We start from the raw sequence: 20,230 nt of genomic DNA on the forward strand, positions 1-20,230 counted from the left end.
AAATAAGAAGCTCAAATACCAAACATCACAATGTTTAAATCTTGAACCACACACGAGAAATAAGGACCTTTCATTACACACAGTTTTATTTTCATTAAAGGGATCCAAGGCCTTCACAAAAGGGTTGACTCTTGGTAGCTATACAGAACTAACACAACACACAACGACAACAGAAACAACACAGAGGACTTGTGTGAACGAGTGAAAAGACAAATAAATAAGAGTTAAAAGTAGACATTTCATATGAGATTTAAACTGAGATGCATCAACAAAACCAATAGTCAGAGGAAAGTGAGCAGAGGTTAAAACTCTGCAATGTACAGTAACGCTTTTTTACAATACTCGATTTATTTCTGCAAGTAGCTGATTGTCTATAGCGGCTTATTTTTGGTCATGCACAGTTAACAATGTCATAGCGATTGTATTGACAGTGTTGCATTAATATCACAGTTTTCATATTTTTTTTGTAATCTCCTCTACCTCCAGCGTTGATTGTCAGTCTCTGCAGTGTTTTCATTTGGTGGTTTGAAGGCAGCCTCTTTCTGATTGCTTTGCAATGATGCTCGATTGTCACTGGCTAATGGATATGGGTCATAAGTGATGTACTAAAAAGTCCCTGCCACTTACGTACAAGTCACTGCTAAATATGTAATGGAATTGCTTGTTTCTTTTAGATACATCTGACGTAAAGTCCTAATATATATACTGTTTATATAAAACAAGAGAAAACCTAATTGCTGTACTGTATTTTTGGCAAAGTCATCTGTGACGCGTATCCAGCCTTGTATCAGTCGATATTTGATCAAATAATGATGCTGTTTCTGTGCTTTTGAGGATGATTTGAGTCCAAGACATGCTACATTCCTCCCTCCAATAACATCTGACAATATTCCACAGTTATCTGTACAAAAATATGCAGTTTCAGTCTTAGTGTAATGTAGCTGGCAGGGTAGGCGGGATGTCTTTTTTTGTAATGTTTAAGTTTCAGTAAAAGTGATTGCCATAAGCAAGTCTAAAATCTTCACAGTAGCCTCACATAGCTTATGCTTAGGGAACAAGCTGCTATCACAATGTCATTGAGCTGCTCAAAAAACAACAAACTGTGGTTACACTTCACAATACAGACATCTGCTGGCATTTACTTAGTACCATTGAATCACCGAAGCATTTCTGCGTGGTAGAGGTAAAATCATAACCCTTTCACTTGCTCAATGTAAGAGCAAAAACCCTTCTTTTTTTAGCTATATTTGGAGATATTTAAGTTTATCTTAATGGGCTGAGAGCTGGTAATGTCAGGTCGCCGACTACGGATAAAAGTGGTTTAAACGTAAATAACAGAATAGTCAATTTTCAGAGCTTTCAACCACAAATCACAGTCAGGGGCGCTGCCAGGGATTTTGGGCCCGATGCAAAGATATCAAATTGGTTACTTTTTTTTTCCTTAATTTTCTAAAATAGTTTGGGCCCCTGTCAGTCATGGGCCCTTAGAATCGTCCTCACTTTTCACCCCCCTGCTCACAGTATTAAGAGGACAGACTAGTTTTCAGTCGTATATCCTTTGGGGAAAATACAGTAATGCCTTTTTTCTTATTTTTTTAGATCATGAAACTCCAATTTAAGCCAGAATATTCTACACAATAAAATATGTTTAAAAAGATTTTATTCTCAACTATCAGGCAATAAAAAGCACTGTTGCACCTCCACAGATAGTGTAACCTCAGCCCTTTTATAAACCTCATCCTAATCCTGGCTCAATTATAATCCAAACACACCTATTTCTAATCCTGATCACAACCCTACAATCAACTTAATATCCAAACAACCTGATAATACTAAGCAGATACCAGAATGACCAGAGTACTGTAAAGTGCAACCAAAGCTGCTCTTGACTGAATTTGTAAACATATAATGCATTTCAGGCTCTGCAACTCATCATATATTTCAGTCCTGTGCGTCCTTATAACCCGTGTGTCCCCCATATTGTTTTCTTGACACTTTTTTTTGTTACATGCCCGTTTTTACGATCGTTCTTCTTTCGTTTGCCGGCTGGCAGTGATTGTCTGTAGTTCACTGTAACCTGGCCCAGTACTGACCCAGGTTGTGACTCATGGTCTGCTGGTCGGCTCCTGGGACCTGGACCGGTACTGAAACGCCGGGCGATATGAGCCCTGGATGGAGAACAGAAGGAGATTTATATATTGTGAATTTCAGTAGGTGAGATGTGAGATATCAGAATCAGAATCAGAATACCCTCATTAGTCCCACAGAGGGGAAATGTACATTGTTACTAGGTTGCAAAGGGGCGGAAAGTTTCCGGTAAATTTCCGGAAAGTTTCCATGGGAAGTTAAGCTGGGGAATTTTGGAAATATTCGATGCAAAATTAAACAAAAAAACATGACATTTCAACAGATTTAAAAAATATATATATATTTTTTAAGTAGAACAGAACAAGTTTTAATTATTTTATTGAACAATTATTTGTTTCATTGAGGAACGAAAACAGGAATGTTGAGTTAAATATTACTCATCCCCCCCAACCCCACTCATTACAAAATGAACAAAAATGCACCCCCCCATCCAAAAATCCCCACAAAGTCAAGATGTTAAATGTTTAATGAGTCCTTCTCCCTCCAAAAAGTCCCATTAAACATGCAAATCTTCCTTCAAGCGATCCTCTGCATTTTGGCTAAAGCCTTTCAGTCAACGGGCTCTTCCTGGGCCTCATCAACATCCAACTCTGAGTCTTCCTCTGCAGTGTCACTGTCCAGCCTTGTTGAGGAAGGCTCTGTGTCAGGCTCAAAGAGCCTTAGGTTTGCCCGAATGCCAACCAGTTTTTCCACTCTCACATTTGTGAGCCTGTTGCTAACCTTTGTGTGGTCTCAATAGCCATGCAGTAAGCAGTGTGCTATGGCATGGATATTCAAGTGTACTTGCTAAAATATACTTTCCCCAACTATATTTTAGTTCCTTATGAAGAGCCAACCTTCAATTTTGAAAATTCCCAGTTTATTCCCATAAATTCCCGTGGAAAGTTTCCATCTTTGAAAATTCCCGGAATTTTGCAACCCTAATTGTTACAGCAAAAAAAGGGCCAAAGACAGCTTAATGTTACCTAAGAAGCATGCATAAAAAATTACACATTTTATTATTACAAAAAGGTTACACAATTGATAAAATACACATCCTGTAACAGTTCTGAGGATTTGGCAGCCAGGTATATATTGCACATTTATTAACGGCGTATATATATATATATTGTACATATTGTACATACTTGTAGTTGGTTGGTATTAAACAACAAGGGGTGTTGTAGATATTATAGTTGTATAGATATATCTCTATGCACCTGTTAAATGAACCCATATCTTCCCCAGAAACACTCACCGGTGTTGGAGTTGGCTGAGGACGGAGTCTGCAGATGAGGGGAGGAATACGCAGAGGAGTCAAAGCTGCGCGGGGTAGAGGGGGACGGAGGCAACATGCAGGAATAAGAGGAGGCCGACTGGGGAGGAATAGACTGAGAGAGGGGAAGAAAAGGAAGGGAAAGATGTAGGTTAGATTTATAATAAAACAGCAAACTATATAATCTGAGAGAACCAATTTCTAAATGTGTATAAAGGCAGTTTAAAGCATTGACTGCATTGTCTACGGTTGACCACATGGAGGCGCTAGAGTGGTGTTGCATGGTAGGAGAATAGCAGCGGCTCATATTCTTTTTTTCGTTTAACTACAATGATTTTAAAATGATTTAACTCTTATGTTCTGCTCTTTGTTTCTACATCAATGCGGTGTCATTTTAAACTATTTAAAGTAATTGTGTATAGACCCAATTATACACATACCTATTAATTATAATAATAGGTATTCATCAAAAATTCAGAATTACTGAACAAGAGACTCACTAATTAGCCCGATCACTGGAAAATATGATTTAATGCACACATTTTAAGTCATATTTTCCGTCAAATTTATCAGTTTTTTTTAATTAGTTTGACATATGTGCAGGACATTTAAAAAAAAAAAGGAAGTAGAGGGTCGAACATGTGTTTTAAAATGTATAATTAATGAGAAAGAAAATATGTCTATAAGGCCATACTTGTGGGATGATAAATACTGTGATGTTTGTCCCCGCTGGAGAAATATGTTCAAAGCTTTTTTTTATTTCTGTTTTTCGAAATGTATTTTGCAATTGATGATCCCAAAACCCCAATATCTTTAGACCCCTCTGGGTTTTGGTCTATATCAAACACTGAAGCTTTAAAAAATAGCTTAAGGCTTTGAGATATCTATTTGATAAAATGAAATGGATGTAGAGAGTTTTACAAAGGCAATTTACAAACAGGAAGTCCTCTTATTTTCAATCTTAGAGAGTACTGGGAGAGGCTAAAAATGCTATATTAATGTTACAACTACGGGAGCGCAGAATATTTGAGAGATTGTTTTTGATTGTATCGCCACTTTTAAATCAATATTATATTGAAAATCACTGTATACTTCACATAGTTCAAGGTTTGCACTTTGCACGTTTAGGTAATGTTGTACTATTATCAAAATTATAACAAGATATTTTTTTAAATAAGTAAAAATGATGGTATCATTTACATTAGAAGTGGTCGTTGTAAAATAAGTAATATTTATGAGTTACTTTTTAATGCCATTATTGTATGTATTATAAAATGAGTTAATAATGGGGGTCTGCTCTGTGACGATGCCCTGCTTTCGTAAAGTTTGTAAGGCGCAGATGATGAATGATGAATGATGAAATGTCCAACCTGGACTCCAGATGAGAAAACTGACAAGGAGCTGTAGCTGGGCAGGGACGACTCAGCCTGACTCAACATGGACCCTGGAGAGAGACACACACAGCGAGATGGTGAGCACACACACACACTCACAAACTCACACACACACATTCACGAGCATGTGACGGGAACATCTTGCAGTGGAAATATAGATGCACGCTAATGGAGAAACTCTAATGGTTTGCCTGCCTGCAAATGTCACTCTGATCTTTGTTATTAAGTCACACAGAACAAATGTGAAGTCTTGTTTTGAATGTAACTGATAACTGTAATTATGACTAGAAATAGAGGGTGGTCTTGCAGGTGTTTACCTGAGCTGCTGCCGTGCTGCTGATGATGATAGACAGACGTGTTGAAGGAAGTGGTCAGAGGGGCTTGGCTCTGTGAACAGGAAGTCACACCCCCTGACCTCCTTTGATTACGGAGCTTCTCCTCCCTCCTCCACTTAGCTCTTCGGTTTGAGAACCACACCTGTCAATCAAAGAGGTTTCTTAATCGTGATAATCTACATGTATTAACAGGTTGTGATTCAGAGGAATAACAATCCACTCTCACCTGTATCCTAGCCTCGGGTAGATCAATCTTGTTTGCCAATCTCTCCCTCGCAAAGACATCTGGGTAATGTGTCCTTTCAAACTCTGTGGAAGATATTAACTAATGTCAAGCACACAGTGTGAGTCCTGATTGGAAGATGACAGGATAACTGTGGAGCATCTCGCCGTTCAGTGTTAACGTGTTTTTTAAATTCATATGTTGATTTTAAAAGAAAGCACCTTCAAAGATTTAATCAGCTATTATTTACTAGATTTTCGCCACATAACACATAAAGAAATTAGTGCTTAAGATCAGTGTCGCTAATGATCTTGACGTGGAATACACAAATCCAGGAAGCTAAGATGTATCCTTACAACCATATTTTAAATATTTATCTGTTGCACTTTGTATAAATTATTTATCCTTATGCAACACGCAGAAAGTTCAAATGAAGGATCCAAGTTGAGAAGCTGCCTAAGCACTTTATTTCAGAGTAGGTGGACTAAAATTAGGCTCAAGATCTGTATGCATTATCATTTTGTTATAATTTACTCTCTAAATGCGGTGTTGTTTCTCATCAGAAGAAGCATTGTGTGTTATTATCTTGTATTCTGAGTGACCGAATAAAACAGACAAAGGGGCCTTAGGAGAGTCAATTCCTGACTCTGCTGTTGTTTAAACAATAAGAGTTCGTATCATTGAGACTTTCTGTATCAGAGGATCATTTCTCAATGTGGCATTTCATTTAAAGTTGACAAACTGCTGACATTTTTGCTGTTGACAAGTCGAGACGAGAATATGCCTCACCCTCCAACTGACAGTCTGAGTCACCCTAATCAACTGTGAAGCTTCAGGTCTGCTAATGGAGACGTCTTTAGAGATCTTACTGTCTGCACTTGTGATGCTTAACATTAGCTAAGCATGTCGAATAAATGCCAACGGAGAAAACAAATCAGATTGGTTAAATCTGAAAAAGGCACTTTAAAAAAAAAAAAATTATTGCTAAAACTATAATTTACACAAATGTTGTAATTAAAGGTGGGGTAGGTAAGTTTGAGAAACCGGCTCGAGATACACTTTTTGTTATATTCCATGGAATGCTCTTTACATCCCGATAGCAATGAATATCTTAAGTGCTTTGACCAAAAATATACTACAACATTTCATCTGTGGAAGCCGTAGTACTGTAAAAAGCAAGACCAATAGTTTTAGCCGCCCGGCTAAAATAACTGGATGGCCTACCTGCCTGTCAGCCTTCCATCTGTGCACAAACTTATCTCATGCCCTCATTGGTCATGTGCGCATTCGTGTGTGTTGGAGGAGGGGCTCTGTAAGGAAGTGGCCGATTTTTTCCGGCTGTGTATTTTGAAATTCTAGTGCACTCGAGCTGGTTTCTCCAAAATTACCTACCCCTCCTTTAAAGGGTTTATACAGCTTAAGGCAAGTTAGATTAAAGATTTATTCAAAGCCACTTCGAGTACATTTCAGACCTACTTTTCAATACAAAAATAAAAATAAATGACTTGGGGTCAGGTTAGATTTCAACTAATTATTTAGGGATTTTTAAAATGCCAGAAATAATATTCATAAAATCCAACTTCATTGTTTTAGGATTTTTAAAAGTCTTAAAATACTTATGTATGACCAATTAAGGCCTTATTTTCAGACAAATTAAGTCAAAGCCTTTTAAGACTTAAGGAAGATCCGCGTTAACCCTGAAATAATCCAGACTAAAGCTCACACCAGTAACACACGGTTAATAAATCCATATCGCACATAGATTACAACAATTGCTCCATAAATTAAATCCGTCTCACAGATTGTTCTAATTGGCTCGGTTATAATTGGCGTCTGTGTCAACACATGATTGTTATTGTGCCTTGGCCGTGCGCTGAGGTCAGAGTACCTCATTAATGTCATTTGCAGAGAGTGACCACAGAGATACACTTCCGCTCGGCTGCACAGTGGACATTGCGTCCTGATTTAGCTCAAGGGCCCGCTGCAGCCATATCCAGTCAAGGGTGGCTTTCTGATCCCTCTCAACGAATATCTGGCTACGAGGGCCGGATCTCGCTGCGTAATACAACCACAGTAATGATGCATTATAAAAAAGAACTCGCTATAACGCTATACACACTGCCCTAGGCTTTTTTGGAGCTTTGTGGAAGATTATGGATCATTTGCTTCTGGATGTGATCATGGGTGGCATTGTTTGCTGCCAAAGGGACTGATACAAATCGTGTCCTACCAAAATATGAACTTGTAATTTCTCCGTGTCAGTTAGCAAAAAATCTGTAAACAAGGTGTACAAACAATAATCATATAACAAAGGTGTTGGCAGGGGGTAAAAGCAGCAGGACAAGCTGCGTCACGACTACACTCATGACCACGGAGGTCAGCGATTGGCTGGAAAGCAGCAAGTGAGCTGTGCGTGCTTGCATGGCCTGACCTTTCTCCAGAGCCTCGATCTGCTCCTGAGTGAAGCTGGTCCTGTTCCTCTGCAGCTTCCTCTTGAGCTGCAGCCTCAGCTGAGACTCCTCGCCCTCGTCCCTCTCCACGGGGACTCCTCCCCCTCGGCCCGTGCCCCCTCCTACCCCAGCCTCCCGCCCCAGGCTGCCCTCTGTGTCCAGCAGACAGCCCTCAGACACTGCCAGAGAGGAAAGTGACAAAAAGGGATGTGGGAGTGTCAAGAAAATTCCTACCTTTTTTTAGTATAGCAGAGTGTTTTGAAGCATGCGTTGAACAGGAAGTGGATGAAACAGCCACAAGTGACCACTGCTTTAAATTTGGTTTAAATTGTACGACAATGAACTGATGATCTGTGAGCAGTGGCATATGTTTAAGATCTCTTCTCACCTGTGCTGTGTTGCGTCTGAACGCCAGTGGGGTCATGGTACCAGTTGTTAGGCCCACTCCAGTTTGAGCCGCTCTGCAGGTTCAGCATGGTTAACTTCTCATACATACTATGAGTGTCCAAACCACCATGAAGAGAAAATAACGGAGTCCTGTCCTGTGCGTGTCCGCCCCTGTTTACTGTCACCTTTGGCACCTCTCTCCCTCCTTCGGTACTCCAATTCTTCCGCCTGAAGAAGGAGGGGGGAGTTACGAAGAGAAGAAGAAGAAGAAGAAGAAGAAGAAGAACTAGAAGAAGAAGAAGAACTAGAAGAAGAAGAAGAAGAAGAAGAAGAAGAAGAAGAAGAAGAAGAAGAAGAAGAAGAAGGAGGGGTTCATATCGCATGAGTTCACACATGGTCGGCATTGTGGCGAATTAGCCTCATGATGACAGACAGAAATGGAGTTAGTTACATGCACACTGTCGTTACGTGTGTGTGTTATACATTGGTATGCTAGTATACCGTGGGGAGCAAAGGTACATTAGAACCCACTCTAAAAAGCCCTGACATTTATTATGCTACTTGCTTTTACCTCTATCTTTGCTGGTAAGCACGAGCTGTCATGCACACACGTATGCATGAAAAGACACTGCATTTGCATGTAGCCAAAAACTGGCATATACACAGACAGCGGCTCCATGAACAAGATCTCCTCCGAAACACTCGAACCAAGCCCATGTTTAACTTTCAGTATAAGACATTAAGGTTCAAGTACGTCCATTGGCATCTTTACCTTCTCAAATAAATATATCTCTGAGTCCGCGATGAATAAAAGCCTCTCTCTGCTTATAATCTCATCTCATTTTCCCTTTTTTGTTCGGAAAATCCATTTTAGAGAGGAATGCAAGGACTTGTCAATACTGGGTAAATCTCAGAAACTGCAGCAGCACAATGTCAAAGGTCAAACTTCTTTCAATTGGGTGAAGCAGCCCCGTATTTAATCATCCGTTTGTCAATTAAAACCTAGAAATTCTACTTGAACGGCAAAGTAACTTGTCGTCCATTTCCTAAGCCTCTATTCAAAGTCCACATTACATTGAGATCAGCGCCGAACGACACCGCATGAAAACAGCGGAAAGACTGTACATTTTTGCAAACTTACCAAGTGTCCAGGTGAAATGACGTGCCGGGTCCTGAGTGTTACTTTCCTCCTCTGTGGACCTTTACTCCCCTGTACCCCTAACGTCCCTTGTTCTCCAGATTTGTTGACAATAACTGTGTGTGTGTGTGTGTGTGTGTAAAGGAGAGAGTAGGATAGAGATGGAGAGAGTTAGACAGGGTGAGAGAGAGTGAAAGAGCGAGAGTGGGGGGGGCTCTGGAGAGAAATGCGTCTGCGGGCACTCTTGTCCTCCAAGCGATGGAGAGAGAGAGAGAGGGAGAGAGAAAGAGGGAGAGAGAGAGGGAGCCACCGAGGGGTGACAAAGTGAGTCAACATCAGTGTCAAGTTTGAACTTAATGCCAGCGAGAGGAGGAGGGGAGGCCGAGAGAGTGGAGCATAAAGCACAGATAATGGAGAGATAGTGGGTGATAAATAGATCATGGAATTCAATTTTAATCATAAATTGCACATAAATAGAGAGTATAATAGGCAGTCAAGTGCACGCGTTTTCACACAAACACATGTGCAACCAGACCAGTAACATAATAACAATAAGCTCAATGTTCACACTTGAGGACTCATTTTATTGATCCTAATTTGTTTTAACTTTAATAAAGCTTCGACGTGTCTACATGCATCTACTACTGTGTTGTATTGCAGTGTATTGTAAAATACTGGAGTTGGCAACGCGGTAGCAGACATTTATATATTCAAGGCAAAAATAAAAGATGAACAGGTATCAATATAATCATTAGGAGATGATATAAGACTTACAAACACACATCTTCATATCTGTTTAGGCTGCTAACGTAACAAAAAGTTTCATATGTTTAGAGAGATGTTTTCAAAATGATATGTGCCAATGCTGCGCAAATCATACATTTGATTGATTTTGCTATCAGCCTTGGCTTCTGTTATGTCCAACTAAAATGCATTGCAAGTCATTTGTGTTTACACATTATACATTATATAGTTACATAATGCTTTATATTATTTATGTTCCAGTCTATACACTTATCTTAAGGAAAAGATCATGTTACAATCTGCTGATTTATTTCTTCAGTTTGGTTAACTAAACTATAAAGTCTTGAACATTTTACACACTCTTCCTCAAATTGCCCTTATTGGCGATCAGTAGAAAGCCTAAAGAAACTTTATTTAATATAATGATTTTTTGAGGTTGTTAATGTTTGATAATCTTTATATGAACAATTGTTAAAACGATGGATCAACTAGTCGATCGAGACTAATTTGATAGTGTCTGAGCTTATCTTCTTAATCATATATTTGATATAATGCTCATATGGACTGAGTTACTTAATCCTATACCGAAAGCTGTTTAGGCCTACAGTGCTGCGGAGACGCTACAAATCAAGTTCCCACAAAGGGGCTAAAAGATGTGAGCACCTGGGTATTGTTCCCTGACTACAGAGGCATTGTCCTGCTGCTGCTGCTGCTGTAGGCCAGTGAGCTCAAAGCTACGGGACAATAAACAAAGGCATTGTCTGGCCCCAGAGCGGGTTAAAGGAGCACCTCACAGAAACCCTCGGCGATAGACACACAAGGTCTGATGTGAGGCGTGAGTAATGACGCAGGTATGACGGTATGTATGGCCGAGTCAAAGAGCGAGAGCCGAGCAGAACTGGGGTTTAAATGTATCTCTTTGCAGCAGAGGGGGAGAGGAGGAAGATGGAAGCAGGGAGAGAGAGAGAGAGAGAGAGAGAGAGAGAGAGAGAGTGAAGAAGAAGTATGTGACTTTGGGGTGGGTGTTGGGGCTTGGGGATGGGGAGGGTGCCAGCTTGTTTTATTTCCGGTTGACAAGACTTTGCGCTCCCTTTCTCTCTGTCGCTCCCTCTCTCTTTCATACTCTGCTATTCTTTCTCCACTGCCCCCATTGCTCTGTCTCTGTCTCCCCCCCCCCCCCCCCCCCCTCCTTCTTTCTCTGTTACTTTCCTCCAAGACGTGCCTCGGAGAGAGCAGAGGACTTGACAAGTTCAGGTAAAAAGGAGCATTAAGAACCTTTAGTTAGGTAAAAGCCCTCAATACACATAATGATAATTCATTATGAGTGAAGTTCCAAAATGTTACTTAAAAGTAGAAATGTGTAAACAGAAAAATTCACTTTAAGTAACAAATGTGGTTCTCATTTAGCTCAATGACTACATATAATAATAATAATAATAATAATAATAATAATAATAATAATAATAGATTTATTTTGTTTGCGCTTTTACAGGTGCTCAAAGACGCTTTACAGATATAGTGAAAAGGAAAGAAAAGAAAGGAACAACAAATAAATATATAGTTAAAGTTTAATTCAAATAATACAAAAACAATCAAACATTAAAAGCAGGATTGAAGAGGTATCATATCAATGCATATCATTATTTCTGATACATAAACATTAAAAGCAGCATTTAAATATTCATAGCTGGTTGAGGTGGAGCTTAGTGAAGCTATTCTTGGTAGCTTCATGTAATACAATTCTTTATATGTTACAAAACCAATGTATGTATGTTTTTAATATGAGTTTTAACTATATCTGTGAAATGAATGTAAGGGAGTAATACAATACAAATATGCCTCTATAATAGTAAGTGTAGTAGAGGTATAAAGAAGCAAAACAAATTGAAATACTCATGTAGAAATACCCCTAAATGTCCGCAAATGTACTAACAAACATTGAAATTGAAAGAAAGTCGAGAAATAAAACTGCTTAGTTAATTAAAAATCTAAACTTATAAACATTAAAACGTGCCATAAACCCCCCACAAAACCTAATCTTCCAACCCCACTGTTTTAAACCTGGTTACGCCTTTGTTGTTCCTGTATTCAGAAATCATTGTTGCATCTTATTGTGTTCCAGTTGTTGGAATGTGGCGTAACCTATGTGATCCTTATCTGCTGAGTGCAATATCGTGTGTGTGTGTGTGTGTGTGTGTGTGTGTGTGTGTGTGTGTGTGTGTGTGTGTGTGTGTGTGTGTGTGTGTGTGTGTGTGTGTGTGTGTGTCAGTGTGTGTTTGTGTGTGTGTGAGGCGGCGCGTGCTTCACTGCAAAGATTCATGTAGCTCCAGGACATGCTTTTTTTTAGTGCATCTTGTTAGTTCATTCCTGTCACCTCTCTCTCTCCCTCTCCCTCGCCATCCCTCGCTTTTTTACAGCGCTGAAGGGGGGATGGGGAAGGGGTGGTGGACGGGCCTGGAAGGGGAGGAAATGGGGGGGGGGTGGCGGCGGTGGAGGCAGTCACCATGGTTACAATGCCATGACAAATATTCATCAAGTCGTTAAAATAAAAACAAACTGGAGTGCATTATAATTGCTTTTACTGACTGGATCCTGTAATGCGTTCATATATTATGAGTGAGGGGAGCGGAGTGGAAGGGGCTCGCACACAAAAAAGACTGCTATTAAAAAAAAAGTTAAAATCATCTGACCTGCGGGCAAACACATATATGACACACTCCCACACAATTCAGCTGTGTGTGTATAACTATATGTTTCAATTACCTGTTTATGGAATTCCCTATGAGTACTTTCGTGTGTCTCTTTCTCTTTGTCCCTCCATCTCTCGCTCTTCTTCTACTGTTGTGTAGCCCGAGGCGATACTGTGATGTGTCCTCCCTCTGTCCCTCCCTCCCTCTCCCTCTCTCTCTGTCCCTGTCACCTTCAATTGCTCTGTGAAACTAGACACACTGCCTGGGGCAGGGAGGCAGGGAGGGAGGGAAGAGAGGAAAAGAGAGAAGGAAAAAGGGAGACAGACAGACAGCGTTAGACGGACAGAAGGAATAAACATTTGGTGTCATGTAATACAAAAAGAGGAACGGCAGCCCTGATGTGTGGCACACTCTCAAAAACAATCATCTTAGTCAATTTGACAGCCAAAAACATCAAACTTGCTTAGCTGTTGGAAAAAATACAATCAGATACATATGCACATCTACACAATTTAGGGCAGTGTTTGACCTTTGACCTGGGTCATTTTGGGCCTAATCCTACATGCTCCAGGATGCCTCTTGTGTGTGCTATAACCCAGTTGCTTCTCCTTGGAAAAATAAACATGTCAAACTGGTTTGTGTTGTTCCTGGAGCAAGAAACCTACTCTTTCTGTCTACAAACACAAAAGGCTAATGGCAACCACAGAACAGCTTCAACTTGTTAACCTGGTATTAAGGTGAAGCTTATGTTTAAGTACACATGACCTAGTAGTTTACATAGGTGGTCGTTTGTTTTAGCAAAATGATGTGATTTGAAATGTGAAAGGTTATTTTTCTTTATACCAATAACACAGGTTATATCTTTAAATGGCTGATAGAATTTCTGTATTTATTTTGGAGGAAAAGAGCTATAAAAAAAAGCTATACATTATATTATTAGAATATATCCACTGAACGATTCATACATTATTACATTACATTGCATTTAGCTGACGCTTTTATCCAAAGCGACTTACAATAAGTGCATTCGACCAGGAAGATACAACCTTTAAGAAAACAGAATCATATAAGTACATCAGGTTTCATAGAGCCAAACATTTCAAGTGCTACTCAACTGGCATTTAGAAAGCCAGCCCTTTATTAGTATATAAGTGCTTTGTTAGTAATTCTATCGCTCGAAGTGGAGTCTAAAGAGATGAGTTTTCAGTTTGCGTCGGAAGATGTGTAAGCTATCTGCTGTCCTGATTTCAATGGGGAGCTCATTCCACCATTTTGGAGCCAGGATAGCAAACCCACGTGTTTTTGCTGACGGGAACTTGGGTCCCCCTCGCAGTGCGGGTGCAGCGAGCTGTTTGGCTGATGCAGAGCGGAGTGCACGTGCTGGGGTGTACGGTTTAACCATGTCCTGGATGTAGGAAGGGCCAGATCCATTCACAGCATGGTACGCAAGTACCAGTGTCTTGAAGTGGATTCTAGCAGTTACTGGAAGCCAGTGAAGGGAGCGGAGGAGCGGTGTGGTGTGGGAGAATTTGGGAAGGTTGAAGACCAGACGAGCCGCTGCATTCTGGATGAGCTGCAGAGGTCGGATGGCACATGCAGGTAGACCAGCCAGGAGGGAGTTGCAGTAGTCTAGGCGTGAGATGACGAGAGCCTGGACCAGAATCTGCGCTGATGTCTGGGTCAGCTGGGGACGTATCCTCCTGATGTTGTAAAGCGTGTATCTGCAGCAGCGGGTTGTAGCAGCGATGTTTGCAGTGAAGGACAATTTGTTATCTAGGACCACACCCAGATTCCTTGCAGTCTGAGTCGGGGAAACAACAGAGGTGCCGATGTTGATTGTTAGGTCAAGAGTGGGACAATATTTTCCCGGAAGGAAGAGCAGTTCAGTCTTGTCAAGGTTGAGCTTGAGGTGATGAGCAGACATCCACCGAGAGATGTCTGCTAGGCAAGCAGAGATGCGTGCGACGACCTGGGTCTCTGAGCGGGGAAAGGACAGAATTAGTTGGGTGTCGTCAGCGTAGCAGTGGTATGAAAAACCATGCGGGCTAATGACAGACCCGAGCGAGTTTGTGTACAGGGAGAAGAGGAGGGGACCAAGAACCGAGCCCTGAGGGACCCCTGTAGTTAATTGACAAGGGTCGGACTCGGACCCTCTCCAAGTAACCCTGTAGGTGCGGTCGTTGAGGTATGAGGTGAGGAGGGAAAGTGCAGTGCCTGAAACTCCAAGTTCTTGGAGAGTGCGAAGGAGGATCCGATGGTTCACTGTGTCGAATGCAGCAGACAGGTCCAGAAGGATGATGACAGAGGAGAGGGAGGCTGCTTTTGCAGTGTGCAGTTCATCAGAGACAGCAAGGAGAGCAGTTTCTGTTGAGTGACCTGCCTTGAAACCAGACTGGTGCGGATCCAGAAGGTTGTTCTGATGGAGATAACAGGAGAGTTGTTTAAAGACAGCGCGTTCATAAACATGATAAGCGTGCCAATGTAAAAAACGATTTTAAACATGATGTACAACATATCTTACTCAATATACAGTTAGTTAGTTGAACATATATTCAACTAAAATAAAACATCGCGCTAAACAACAAGTTAAAGCACCAAAACAACATTTAAACCGTTAGGCTATTTGCAAGTAAAATCAAAAACAAGTGGACTAACCGTATGTGATCACTTACCTCTGTCTGGGATTGAGGCCTGCATGATTAACTGACGAAATGTTAACATGCAATTTCGCTCGGTGGGAAAAGAGAAAAGGATCATATTATTCACACAAAAACGGAAAAAGGACATTTCTTGTTACCAAATCAGGAGGCAGATCTGGTTGGTCCGCGGTTGTGCTCCTTAAATGTAATTGGTGCTCAGGTGAATTAGGAGGCGGGACAAGCATTTTTGATTGGCTGTAGGGGCACAGGTAACCATCTGTTGGTGATCGAGGCGTTTACTTGGAATTTACTAGAGAATTTTTCGGAAAGCCTTGAACCGTTAAGGGATTTATCGACGACAAAACGGACGGAAATGTAACTTTTTTAATTGTCTTACTGCTCCAGTTTAAGCCTCAACATAGGAAGAAGAAGTGGGGAATTGCATGTAACTTTTTTAGAGGATACCTTTCTTTGTTAAGAGATAGTCGGTTCTGCTCAATAGTTGCGAAATCTGACAAAATGTCGCCAAAATCACAGTTTCGTGCCATCTTTCTGTGCATAGGTGAGTTTGAACCCTCATTTTCCCCTTCATGTCCCCCTTGCTCTCGCCATGTCTGCTGTTTCTTTGTCCACCTGTTAAACACACTGTGTTAGCTAATCGGATAGAACTGTATTTTCGCTTGTTGAGTAAAAAAAACAGCTTCATCGACCAAAGTGAATCTTAAATGTAATTTGTGTTAATATATTTAGGCGTTTTGGCTTCGTATGCCCAAGAATGTGGTCGATCACCGATAGTGGAGAACAGGATTGTGGGAGGGATGGACGCCATAGATGGTGCTTGGCCGTGGCAGGTGGATATACAGGTAGGTCCCTTGTAATACTCTTCAGCATAAGTTATATGGGGTTTACTCCAGGTCTTGTTCATAAAACCTGCTGAGGGGGAGTTTGCTTGTTGCTTGCCGAGGTGACTCACTCCTTTTCCTCCCCCCTTCGGCCTCCAGTTAACGACTGCTAGTCATATCTGTGGAGGCTCCATCATCTCAGAGTACTGGGTCTTATCAGCCGCTCATTGTTTCCCCAAGTAAGTAAACTGTCCTCAGACTCACTGATTCACTGCTGAGGGACAATCACATTCCTTTGTGAGTTGTTTTGGTCATTTTAGGTGTTAAATATAATTTTATCTCAGGAAGCTTCTATATCCCAACTTGATTGATTTGTTTTTAAATGTTTAACTTATTGCAAGGATGCACACCAGAAAGTCTTATAGAAAATGACTTTCCCTCCAAACAAACCCTATTTGATTTATTTGTTTAATATTCAAGGTTAGTTTATTTGCATAGCACATTTTAGGACACAGAGGCAATTCAAAGAGCTTCACATAGGCATTTAACACATAATAATTCAAAACAAACACACAAACAAAAAAAAGACAATTCATAAAAGCGATAAAATACTGACTGCAGCTAAAAGTGCAATGATAAGGCACGGTTAAAGGATCTCAGGATAGGCTGCATTAAAAAGAAAGCTTTTTAACCTTGATTTAAAAGAACCCAGGGTTGGGCCTCAGAATTGAGGTGTGTGTTTTCCAGGCTTGTGGTGCATACAAGCTAACCAGGAAGTATCTTAGAGTTTTACAATCTATTTGACAAGGTAGTAGAAATACCTAGTCATAACACAATATGTAGAAACAGTCAAAATACTACAAGAACAGCTATTAAAAACAGTGGCCTTTCAATAAAAAAACAACCACATGCCTGTGTCCTGCGCCATTGTGATGAATTTGACAACATCAATAATAATGAGTGTTTCTAATGTTGACAACTAATTGACGATTATTTCTAATGAATGTTGCTTAGTAGGACAAAGGACTTTTCATTTGATTTATTTGACTTTACTAGATGAATGTTCAAGGACCAACATGTTGTTATTAAAGTGAGTGCAAGTGAGCAGAACTTTGTGTTTTCCTCCTAGATTATGGTAAACATTTCAAGTAGCACCTGTCTGGCATTACATTCCTTATTGTTTCACATTTCGAATTTCCAGTCATACAGTATTCATATGTCTTCTTTCAGTCCCTCAGATTTAAGCTCTTACGTCGTCTACGTTGGCCGGTACCGGCTGAACGGATGGAACCTGCACGAGTCGACGTTCAGTGTGAGCCGGGTGGTGATCCCGTCTGGTTACAGCGAGCCGCACAATGGGAAGGACCTGGCGTTGGTGCAGCTGTCCAGCCCAGTGACCTGGTCAGATTACGTCCAGCCCGTCTGTTTGCCCGACTTTGGTACGCTGTTCCCAGGAGGCCTGCAGTGCTACGTCACCGGTTGGGGAAATGTCAGGGATAACGGTAAGGCTTGCTAAATTCTGCACATTGTCTTAGTATATGTAAAGATTACTGTTGTGCAGCAGTTAATTATTTTACAGGTCTCTGAAATGCCCTGGTTTTTCTGATGTCATGCATGATAGTGGAACACACATCATTTGTGAATACACTTGTATTTATTTGCCATACAGTTATATGTTTATGATATTAATTATTATATCTTTTTAAAGATAAATATGTGTGTGCTGTGCTGGCATATCATAGTAAAGAGTACAGTTTGGGTGGGAAATTGATTAATGTAAGAATCAAGATGTTGTTCTTTTTAACATCAATATTTTAATTATTTTTTATCATTTGAACTAGTTTTACCAAAAAAAGTACAACACTTTTTTTGGTAGCACATTTTAATAAGCGTTTTCAAATATAGCAACTCAATCTTAAACACTCACTTTACTCCACTTTTCATGTAGGGATGTTAGAAAATATTTATACACAATAAATAGTTTAAAATACAATCAAGATGTCATTTAAATGCTTAACTGCACCAACATACTAGTAATTAGAATTCATTTTGAACCATACTACTGTAGATTGTAGCATGCTGACTACCTATGTTGAGTATTTTCTTAATGTTATTATTTTATTTATGAATCATTTAAGTAGGCCTTAGGTTAAATATCAAATGTGTTATATCTCTCCTCCTGTCAAGTTATTCTCTCCAAAATGTAGTCTTAAAACATAGATGCGTAGAACTGTCAGCCCACTGCTGATGAGAGTTAAGACTGTGAGGTCAGTGAGATACAAAGCCTTGCGACACCTTTCAGAGACAGCGATGATACATATCTTTTGATTTGAAAATGTTAACAAGGGTTTTAAGGAACCATCTTGTGTTACAACTTCGGATAGATTTGCAGGTCTCCCTTGAAAAAGAGATCAATGATCTCAATGGGATACACCTGGATAAATAAAGGTTTGAAATGAAATAAACAAGTTTACCGCTTCCCATATTTAGGATAAATATCGAGAGAGAATGGCTTGGCTTCAGAATGTAATGTGTTATATAATGTGATTGCACTATTCTACAAGATCCAATAAACCTTTAGTGCCAGAGATCACGTTGGTGTCTTGCAGCCTTCTTTGATTCTAAATACTTGTCTCATTAAGATTTTCCTTCACAAACTGTTTAGTTGCAGAAGTTACAAAGTCTCCCTCACCATCCTCTTTTTGTCCCCGTGTTCCCCTCAGTCCCTCTGCAAGGAGTCGGGACTCTGCAGGAGGTGGAGGTGCCAATCATTTCCCAGAGTTCATGTCAGGAGATGTACCAGACGCACCCGACGGAGCAGGTGGACATCCTGTATGACATGATCTGTGCTGGATACCAGAAGGGCGGAAAGGACTCCTGCCAGGTACTGTTGGATCAGCTGTTTGTGATGCTCTGTGTTTACAGTCACTCAGACACACTCACGAGCTGCTAGCATGCACTGTGTAGTTTTTAAGATCTTCCTTTAGAGCACTTTATTTCCTCCCCAAGCTGATTTGAGTGTGTCTTCTCCTCAGGGCGATTCAGGAGGGCCCCTTGTCTGCAAGATGGTGAATGGGACCTGGGTGCAGGCGGGGGTGGTGAGTTTCGGACTGGGCTGTGCTCAAGAGAACCAGCCAGGTGTTTACGCGAGAGTCACCAGCTACTCCAGCTTAATCAGAGACACGGTCCCAGGGATCCGCCTGTATGGCCGAGCTGCAAAGAACTGGTGTGGGAGGGCGGCCATGTTGGTCACCTCTCTACTGATCCTGCTTCAGAAGTAGAACACTTTATCAACGCGATATCAAGGCCAAATGAAGGAGAAAACAAATAATATGTCAGACTCGTGTCCAAAAGTTTTCCTGAATGGTAGAACTAGAAGTGAAGTGCATATCAAGCCATATTGAACAAGAAATGTAATTTTAATCGTACATTTTTTAACTGATTTAAAAGTAGTTTTGATAAGTTTGTATTTGAAATCAGAATTATGAGCTTAATAAATTATGTGTTCTGTATTTGAAATAAATTGTTCATTTGATTCTTAAAAATCAGGTCAGTGCTCTGTTCAACTTTTTATAGCCGAGTTTGGAAGTGTTTTACAATCCACGTGTTGTTTAAGTAGGTTTATTCATGCTCTTTTAAAGCTAGCCTTTTTATATCGACATCTTATACATCTGATTACAACTCCTCAGTACTGACGTTTTTGAACAAATATCCCCATCATATTTTCAGGACACTTTAAGTTTTTTTTAATCCTTTTTCAAATGTTTATTTTAAAAGCAGTAAGCCAATTTTAAGGTGTGTTTTCAACAGTACCAACTTAATATCAATGTTGTTAGGGGATAATTCTAACTCCTTTACTCCTAAAATATCAAACCTTTTTGCCCTTTGACGTTTATGACCAACCCTGACTCAGTTATCTAGGAATGTGTTGCTATATGTTGATATTCCCAGTTTATGACCGGGCAACTCTCGGTCACAAATGGAC

The 20,230-nt window shown here is 40.4% G+C and overlaps 2 protein-coding genes across 4 annotated transcripts; one reads left to right on the top strand and one right to left on the bottom strand.

Moving 5' to 3' along the window:
- Positions 1 to 60: 60 nt before the first annotated feature.
- pax10 (paired box 10) lies at positions 61 to 13,373 on the bottom strand. Of its 3 annotated transcripts, none has more exons than XM_079660860.1 (8): positions 12,838 to 13,373; positions 8,194 to 8,420; positions 7,787 to 7,984; positions 5,359 to 5,441; positions 5,115 to 5,274; positions 4,774 to 4,847; positions 3,386 to 3,518; positions 61 to 2,168 (listed from the first exon to the last, which is right to left on the bottom strand). In XM_079660860.1, the coding sequence occupies exons 2-8, from the start codon at positions 8,297 to 8,299 to the stop codon at positions 2,068 to 2,070; spliced, it is 855 nt and encodes a 284-aa protein (XP_079516986.1). In that variant the 5' UTR covers positions 8,300 to 8,420; positions 12,838 to 13,373; the 3' UTR covers positions 61 to 2,067. The 3 variants fall into 3 exon arrangements, with proteins under 3 accessions (XP_079516986.1, XP_079516985.1, XP_079516987.1); XM_079660859.1 differs by having other exon boundaries at positions 8,194 to 8,496; XM_079660861.1 differs by lacking the exon at positions 12,838 to 13,373 and adding an exon at positions 9,334 to 10,755.
- Positions 13,374 to 15,662: 2,289 nt separating this feature from the next.
- LOC307025872 (serine protease 33) lies at positions 15,663 to 19,793 on the top strand. The gene is made up of 6 exons (XM_079660828.1): positions 15,663 to 15,965; positions 16,154 to 16,266; positions 16,405 to 16,484; positions 17,476 to 17,747; positions 18,969 to 19,129; positions 19,281 to 19,793. Exons 1-6 carry the CDS (start codon positions 15,923 to 15,925, stop codon positions 19,524 to 19,526), a joined length of 915 nt encoding a protein of 304 aa, XP_079516954.1. The 5' UTR covers positions 15,663 to 15,922; the 3' UTR covers positions 19,527 to 19,793.
- Positions 19,794 to 20,230: the final 437 nt, after the last annotated feature.

The sequence above is a fragment of the Notothenia rossii genome (genome assembly GCF_949606895.1).
Source record: "Notothenia rossii genome assembly, chromosome: 11".
In the NCBI taxonomy this organism is placed as follows: Eukaryota; Metazoa; Chordata; class Actinopteri; order Perciformes; family Nototheniidae; genus Notothenia; species Notothenia rossii.